An 8,746-nucleotide genomic window follows, 5' to 3' on the forward strand; every position below is an offset into this window, starting at 1 on the left:
CGGTCAGATCAGGTCCAGGATCGAGTCCAGGATCCAGTCAGGTCCAGTCCAGGTCAGTCCAGATCCAGTCAAGATCAGTCAGGTCAGTCAGATCAGTCCAGATCCAGGTCAGATCCAGTCCAGGTCGGTCAGGTCAGTCCAGATCGAGTCCAAGGTCAGTCAGGTCGGTTCCAGATCCAGTCAGTCCAGGTCAGTCAGGTCAGTCCAGATCCAGTCCAGATCGGTCAGGTCGATCCGATCAGGTCGGTGATCAGTCAGTCCGGTCCAGTCCAGGTCAGTCCCAGGTCAGATCCAGTCAGTCAAGTCCAGTCCAGATCGATCCAGTCCAGTCGATCAGTCCAGGAGTCCAGTCCAGATCCAGTCCAGATCCAGTCAGGTCAGTCCAGATCCAGTCCAGATCGAGTCCAGATCAGTCCAGATCCAGGTCCAGTCAGTCAATCCAGAGTCGAGTCAGATCAGTCAGAGTCAACGCCCAGATCGGCCCCAGGTCCAGTCCAGGTCAGTCCAGATCCAGTCAAGATCCAGTCAGATCCAGTCAGATCAGTCCAGATCCGAATCCAGATCCAGTCCAGATCCAGTCAGATCAGGTCAGATCCAGTCCAGATCCAGTCAGGTCGGTCCAGATCCAGTCAGGTCCAGATCGGTCCAGATCAGTCAGATCCAGTCCAAGTCGAAAGTCCAAGATCGGTCAGGTCGGTCAGATCAGTCGAGATCGATCCCAGGTCCAGTCAGATCGGTCAAGGTCAGTCCAAGGTCAGTCCAGATCGGTCAGGTCGGTCCGATCAATCGGAGTCCAGTCCCAGTCAGTCCAGATCCAGTCAGTCGGTCGATCAGTCCAGTCAATCCAGATCGGTCAGATCGGTCAGGTCAGATCCAGAGTCAGTCCAGGTCGATCCAGGTCAGTCAGGTCAAGATTCCAGGTCAGTCAGGTCGAGTCCAGATCAGTCAGGTCAGTCCAGTCAGATCCAGATCAGTCAGATCCAGTCCAGATCTTAGATCCAGGCCCAGATCAGAAGCCCCAGATCCAGTCCAGGTCGGTCAGATCCGGAATCATTTAGATCCAGTCCAGATCCAGTCAGATCGGTATAGATCAGTCAGATCCAGTCAAAGATTGTCGGCAGTCCAGATCCAAGGTCCAGATCCGATCAGTCCAGTCGATCAGATCCAGTCCAGATCCAGTCCAGATCCAGTCAGATCGATCCGATCAGTCCAGATCCGATCAGATCAGTCAAGGTCGGTCCGGAGTCAGTCAAGAGTCAGTCCAGATCAGTCAGGTCAGTCCAGATCAGTCCAGGTCAGTCCAGATCCAGTCGATCGATCGATCCAGTCAAGTCCGATCAGTCCAGGTCAGTCCAAGGTCCGGTCAGGTCCAGATCGATCAGATCGGTCCAGAGTCAGTCCAGAGTCGGTCCAGGAGTCGGTCAGATCAGTCCAGATCAGTCAGATCGGTCCAGATCGGTCAAGATCAGGTCCAGATCAGGTCAGGTCAAGTCAGTCCCAGATCCAGGTCAGTCCGGTCAGATCCAGGTCAGTCGAGTCCAGTCCAGATCAGGTCCAGTCCAGTCCAGTCAGGTTAGATCCAGTCCAGGTCAGTCCAAGTCGAGTCCAGATCCAGTCAAGATCCAGTCAGATCCAGATCCAGGTCAGGGTCGAGTCCAGGTCAGATCCAGTCCCAGATCCAGTCCAGATCAGATCCAGAGGTCAGTCCAGATCCAGTCAAGTCGACCCCAGGTCCAGCCTGATCCAGTCCAGATCAGGTGATCCCAAGGTCAGTCAGATCGGTCCAGATCGGTCCAGATCCAGTACCAGATCAGTCCAGATTCAGTCAGGTCAGTCCAGATCAGTCCAGGTCAATCCAGTCGGTTCAGATCCAGTCCAGGAGTCGGTCAGATTAGATCGGTCAGTCGGTCAAGGTCAATCCAGGTCAGTCAGATCGGTCAGATCCAGTCCAGTCCAAGATCCAGGTCAGGTCCAAATCAATCAGGATCAGAGTCCAGATCCAGTCAGGTCAGTCGGTCAAGGTCAGTCAGTCCAAGTCAGGTCAATCCAGAGTCCAGTCAGGTCAATCCAGGTCGAGTCCGAGTCTGAGTCAGTCAGGTTCAGGTTGTTGATATTTTACTGACCTGACCTGACCTGATCTGACCAGATTCAAATTTGTTGATATTTTACTGACCTGATCTCATTATCTACAGTTCCATTATTCGCGTAATGTAATACAATAATTTGGGTCTAAATTTGGTTTAGAGAATAAGCATATTCTGAAGATCAAATTTCAAAGAGGGGTCATACAGTTTGTTTTCTTGTTCTTGGATCCCAAGTTGTATATTTTGAACAGATTTTGTTGCATTTTGTTACTTAAATGTGACCGGTAACTAACTTACAACATGTGGGCTACTAGAATTTTCCAATCCTTTTTTTCAGCCAGAGACTTTAGTTTTTGTTCAATAAATTGACAAAAAAGATTGTCATTTGAAAAATTGAAAAAGATTCGAGATTGTCATCTGAGAAAGTGTTGCGCCATGTTTTATTCCTACCGGTACCTTACGGTTCATCGATAACAGATTGTGAGCCACTGATCAGGGCTTTGCACTGGGTGTTGCCATGGAATGATTACACTAAATCAGAAGAAAAATCACCGAGACCATGGAAGCTGTACTCGTTTCCACGACACTGTCCTTCCATAAATTTCTAACCCGTTGACATTTATAAGTTCGTTGGAATTAACTTAGCACTAAGATCAGCACCCTCTTGAGCCGTAGTCTAATCCCACCTCCTCGGACGCAATGCAGTAGGTGAGTACATGATTTCGCTTACAGCCACCAATTCAATGGCAGCAAAGTGAGAGTTTTATTATAAAATGAAATTTCTTAAGAATTTCAATGTGTTGATAGCGATAGGAAAAAAATGCCTGATATTTTCATTATGAATAATCTGTTTTCCTATCCATATTAAATTTTTTAATAGTTTATGGATAAAAAAGTGTTCCCGTTTATTTATTTTCAATTCAATTGAGTTTCTTGATTCTATTTCCGTTGCATGTTTCTTCAATGGATGATTTGAGCTGAATTGTGGCCCGTATTTATTTCAGTATTCAGCTAAACCTTTTTCTTTAGATCCAAATTATTTTAATTAAACTTAATCATCTCATAAAACGCCACTTACCGTCACGTTGTCACTGCTGCTGCTATTACTGCCGTGGGCTAATTCAACTGCTTCTATGAAGTCGGGGGATTACTTTTTATGTAATCATTTCACTAATCACGGGTGTGCAAATTCTTTAGCTTCAAGAATCGCACGCTCATTTAGGTTATCCCCGGGCTATGGGGACTGGCCTCCGTCGTCGTCGGAGCACGAAATGCAAACCGAGCGTTTGCTTTATGGACGACAGGCAAATTTTCTCACGTAGTCGGCTAATCGCTCAAGGGTTCCGAGGCTTCCGCGCTGTAGTCCAATCCGAGCCCCCTCCTCCTGGCTGTAATTCGCACTTCTTACTTTCTTTATGTTTTTGGCACGTGGGTTAATTCAAATCGTAAACGCGATTATTATTATTACGGAATGAACGGGGATGTACACGGTCGTTTTTGACGACTTAAGAGTGAAATAAATATTAGGACTGCTCAACATATTTCTGCTTGCGACTGTTAATAGGTTTTGGGATAATCTCACCTTATTACACAAATTAGAACAAAGGCAGTTTCAATAGCTTAAGGGATTCATGATTCAATTTCTATTTCTTGTTTTTAGTTAATTAAAGTTGCACTACTTCTTTCGAAGTCATGGTTATTATTCGATCTTGCCTCTCAGTGGTTACTTTTGGGCGACCCGATCTCGGAGAGTTTTTAACAGTGCCTGTATCGTCTTTCTTTTTATTCCAAAAGCTCACAAGTTGATGAGAAATGTGAAAATCCCGTGCAACTTCAGCTTGTGATCTTCCATCGTTCAATCATTACAGAACGTTCCCGAAATACGAGAGGATATTCGCTTCGTTCGGTTTGATTCATATTAGCTATTTCAAAATTCATTCAGTGATAAAGCTGCGGAATATTTATTTTACAACTTACTTAACACAAATAAACACTTTGTCAAATGACTTTTGAGCCAACGAATTCCAATAGATTATTATTATAAAATCAGATGCACACAAAAATTCGCAAACTTGTATGCCACATGAATGAAAAAGCAAATAATAACAAACGAACGTCAAAATAGTAAAGATTGACCGTGTTGCCATTTTTATTTTTTCAAAAAATTGATTGTCAAATGACTTTTTAGCGCTGCTGTACAACCCTGCTGAATTCCGGCTCCGAGCCAAATTTTATCACTGAAAGAATCGTTCAGCTTCTGGGTCTACACCGACAGAAGCATATTGCAGTTATCGTCGGAATGGGTGGATCCACTGTGAATAGTCACCAATGTACCGTTGCAACATTCTGTTCCGTTGATTCCACCGACTCGAACACATTGGATTCAGCATTCTCCCCAAGATTAGCAACGATCTTTCAGAAAGGATACTCGATGATTCAAAATGGAACAGATTTTGATTTTCCCACCTCACAAAGGATCGACATGGTCATCGGAGCTCAATTTTTTTTCAGTCCTTCTTCGAGAAGGTCAACTACCTGTTGGAACCGGTTCTCCAACAAGTCATCCAGTTCTACAGCGTACCGCGTTTGGCTGGGTACTTAGTGGTTTTATATCTATCGCTGTTCAAGCCCGGTCCACCGATTTTGGGAAGTTGAAAGCTATCCCGCCTAAGTGATGAACTTCTCCACACGAAAAAATCACGTTAATAAAGATTAAAAAAAAGCTATCCCGCCATTCGGGAACTCTCCGTCGTTTCCGTTGGATGCAACGTCGGTTAATCAAAAATCCCGATCTGCAAACTCAGTATGTCGGCTTCATGGTTGAGTGATTTCCGTAGATCCGTTGCAAGACACCACCAATTTCCACTCGTTCTATCTTCCTCACCACGCTGTGCTCAAGACAAGCAGCACCACCACCGATGGGTCCAGCAAGTCTTCTACAGGGATCTCGCTCAATGATTGCTTCATGGTCGGACGACTGTGCAGGACACGTTGTATTCCATTCCATCGGCAGATCTGGGTACACCCAGACGATCGACATCTTTAACAGCTATTTTGGAAAGGCGAGACAGATTTCGTCGTTTGCCCCTACGAGCTTACTACGGTGACGTACGGTACATCCAGTACACCATATTTAGAAACTATCCTACGAACACTCGAAGGATGATGGGAATATCCCATCGAGGATCGTTTGTGGAAGTGGGCGACATTCAGGCCTCTGTTAGCAAGGCTCGGACTACTGTGGCATCCTGAGTCAGACACGTTCCGATTTAAAGTTCTCGAGTTAACCAGGAATCTACCAATTACTAAGCGGATCGTTGTCTCCGAGATGTCCAAGCTGTTCTATCCATTGGCCATTCTTGGTCCAGTGATAATCCGGGCAGAAGTTTTCGTCCAACAACTGTGGAAAGCGAACTTAGATTGGGACGAACAGCTTCCCATCGCACTCAACGGCGAGTGAGAAAGTTACAGACTTGGTTCTGCAGCTCTTGGACATTTCCTAATCTCTCGCTTTTAAAAGCTTCAGGCGCATGCAATTGCACGGATTCTGCGATGAGTCTCAGCATGCTTACGGAGCGTGCATCTACATTCGTAGCACTGGCATGGATGGTGCCATCGCTTACCGTCTCCTTACCGCAAAATCCCAAGTAGTTCCTATTCAAACCCTGTCGATTCCCCGCTTAGAGCTCAGCCCTGCAGTACTCCTGTCCCAGTTGTACCAAAAGGTAGTGTGCTGGCTGAACATGACACCTGAGGCTTACTTTTGGTCTGACTCCACCATCACTCTACACTGGTTGCACAATTCACTGGGAAACTACAGCACGTTTGTGGCTAATCTAGTCGAATGACTGAAGGAGGTACCTGGAATCATCAGATCTCATTTCGCGAGGCATTGATCCTTGCGAGATCATCAACGTGGCCCTTTGGTGGAAGGGCCCACCTTGACTATCGTTTGACGTTTCGGAATGACCAAGCATGTTTCCAATTCCGGAATCTCAATAAATGCTTCTAGAAATCCTCGAAGTAAAGCCAACTACGCTTGCAGCAGACGCACGTTCAGTCGAGGTACCCGATCGCACTCTGTTCAGCCACTACATACGTTCAGCATACGTCTCTGTTTTCGTCTGCATGATCACCAAGGCCGTGCATTTTGAGTTAGTCAGCGAACACAGCACCGATGCATTCATAGCTGCGTTGAAACCGCGCCGTGGCAAACCAGTAGCCTTGTTCTGTGACAACGCCACCTACTTCAAAGGCAGCTACGAAAACTCTGCTTACAGCTCAACCGTCTTCAACATCATCAGAAACTGACGTCGTGCTGTGCTGAATCCGCTATTCAATTCAGCTTCATTCCCGTAAACGCCTTTGGGAGGCCGCGGTCAAATCCATGACGCACCACTTCCGGAGGGTCGTGGGTCTCGATGCACTGCCAAGCGAGGCCATGCGTACTGCTCTCTGCCAAATCAAAAGCTGCCTCAATTCGCGACCGTTGACTGCAGTCTCGGAGAATCCTAGGGACATGGTCGCCCTCACTCTGGGGCACATTCTTGTCGGGTCGGCTCTGCAATCCATAGCCCGGCCTGTCCCAAATCCTCAGTAATCGGCATTCGCTTTGGCAGGATATTCAACGTAGAACCCAATCACTGGTCTACGGACTATCTCCACCAACTTCAGCAACGATCCAAGCATTTCTTCCGGCAGCCGAATGTTCTAGTCGGCAAGCTGGTACTCCTGAAGGGCGACAACCTTTCCTCGCTCAGGTGTAGCGTGGGCCGCATTGCAGACATTGTCAGACTTGTAACTGGCGCTGTATTCGACCGACCGATAGTGGAGCTAGCCTTCTCCTCATCGATGATGACCCTCGTTTCGTCTCCACTATTAGTGAAACCGATCCTGCCTTAGATTCTTAACTGTTTGAACATTGTTAGATTTAAGTAAACTTTTGAATTCGAATGAAATCCTTTCATTGGCGACCGGTATTGCGTCCACCGCAATATAGTTCGGAAATTAATTGAGGGGGTTAGAAGCAGAGGGGTGTGATATTTTGGTCAAAAATGAGTTGACTACATCAAAAAATGCTATGGTTCTTGTGTTTTGCGGCAATATGATGATACAGTTTGTACGATGAGTAAAAAAAATGTGAAAATTTACAGAAAATTAGTAATTTTTTTTAAATTTCATACAATTTTTATGAAGCAAAAAAATATTGAAAAACTTTCAGGCTCTATTCGCCAACACACAGAGGGACTTGCCGACGCGGTGCCTACGCCTGCCCCAGCCTTGATGAGGACCCCTTTCCGGCTCGGAATCCGCCCGGTTGACCGACGCCGCGAAAGCGACGATACTATGTTGTTCTTCGATAAAAGGATCGAGTTCGACCACAGAGCATGACCACTGGTATGACACATGAAGCCGACTCCGATCCCTTGGACCACCTCTTATTTGTGGCTGAACTAGCCATCCTTGAGTCCACGCGCTACCTTCTGTGAAGCTCCGAGACGATTTGGGCAATAGCCGATAAAACGGCGTTCCAGCCAACTTCATCGTTACACATCCTCCGAACTAGGTTGTCCGGGGTAGTGTCCATACCACATGTGGCAAGCATTGCGCGAAAACGTGAGCACACGAACAACACGTGCTCCGCCGTTTCCTCTAAACCTGCGCACACCAAACACTCGGGCGAGGCCGAGCAAGCCAGCTGCGTTACCTGCACTGTGATTTTGCAGCACGCTTAAGCGCCGGGAACATCGAACCCCCCATGGGCTGCTTGCTGTTCACAGCTTTGCTGGAACAAATCAAACAATTGGGAGGTTTCGTGCAGCATTGTGCCTTATGTCCCTCCAATCCGCAGCGTTGGCAGAGATTGCTTCTGTCAGGGCCTTTGCAGCTCCATTGCTTGTGCCCCGGTTCCAGGCACTTGAAGCAAACTTCGGGTTGCTCGTATATGCCCACAGGGCATACCGACCATCCCACCTTGACGCTCCCTAATTTGACTACCTTGGAGGCGTCCGCTGCAGATAGCCGAACCAATGCTACCTGCGTCCCTGCCGAACCTTTCCGTAGCCGAACGGCTGCGGTGGGCGTCTCCACTTCACACTATCGCCGCAGTGCCGTGACGAGCTCTTCGACTTCGGTGATCTCGTCCAGGTCTTTAAACCTTAGATTCACCTCTGTAGTGAGAGCCCTCACCTTGACCGTCTCGCCTAGGACTTCCTCCGCCAACTTCTTGTAGGCGGCGCCCTTTTGCGAGACGCCTCACTTCAGCTCGAGGATCATCTCGCCCAGCCGGGTACGTCTTATTATCTTACGTACGTCGACGCCGAGTTCACCGAGCTTGATGTCACTCCTCATCGCCTTCAAGACGTCCGAGTACTTGACCTCGTCCGCCGTGATGACTAGGGCATCGCCCCTGGAGCGATTGGCGCCTACCCTAGAATTCTTGCTACCCTCATTCGCCTGGGCCTTCGTTACGGCCCTTGACGTCTTCGGTTTCCTCTTGTTCTTGACCAGGGTCCAGGAGGCGTCATCCCCCTCTATTTCCCTGGTCTGGGGCGGCTGAGAGCTCTCAGCCTGCCGTAACCCCTTACCACTGTCTTTCCTGGGTGGACGGACATTTCCAGGTCCTTCCTCCCCCGGTTTTGGAGGTACCTGGCCGGGGTTCA

At 47.9% G+C, this 8,746-nt stretch overlaps 1 protein-coding gene across 1 annotated transcript; it reads left to right on the forward strand.

Moving 5' to 3' along the window:
* Positions 1-5,412: 5,412 nt before the first annotated feature.
* Positions 5,413-5,932, forward strand: LOC134206879 (uncharacterized). The gene is made up of 2 exons (XM_062682622.1): positions 5,413-5,540; positions 5,611-5,932. The coding sequence occupies exons 1-2, from the start codon at positions 5,413-5,415 to the stop codon at positions 5,930-5,932; spliced, it is 450 nt and encodes a 149-aa protein (XP_062538606.1).
* Positions 5,933-8,746: the final 2,814 nt, after the last annotated feature.

This window comes from Armigeres subalbatus, chromosome 1 (assembly GCF_024139115.2).
Source record: "Armigeres subalbatus isolate Guangzhou_Male chromosome 1, GZ_Asu_2, whole genome shotgun sequence".
Taxonomy (NCBI): Eukaryota; Metazoa; Arthropoda; class Insecta; order Diptera; family Culicidae; genus Armigeres; species Armigeres subalbatus.

Coding starts and splice junctions, on each gene's coding strand:
- LOC134206879 (XM_062682622.1), top strand. CDS start 5,413: ATGTCCAAGCTGTTCTATCCATTGGCCATTCTTGGTCCAGTGATAATC. Junction 5,541..5,610: donor CCCATCGCACTCAACGGCGA/GTGAGAAAGTTA, acceptor TAAAAGCTTCAG/GCGCATGCAATTGCACGGAT.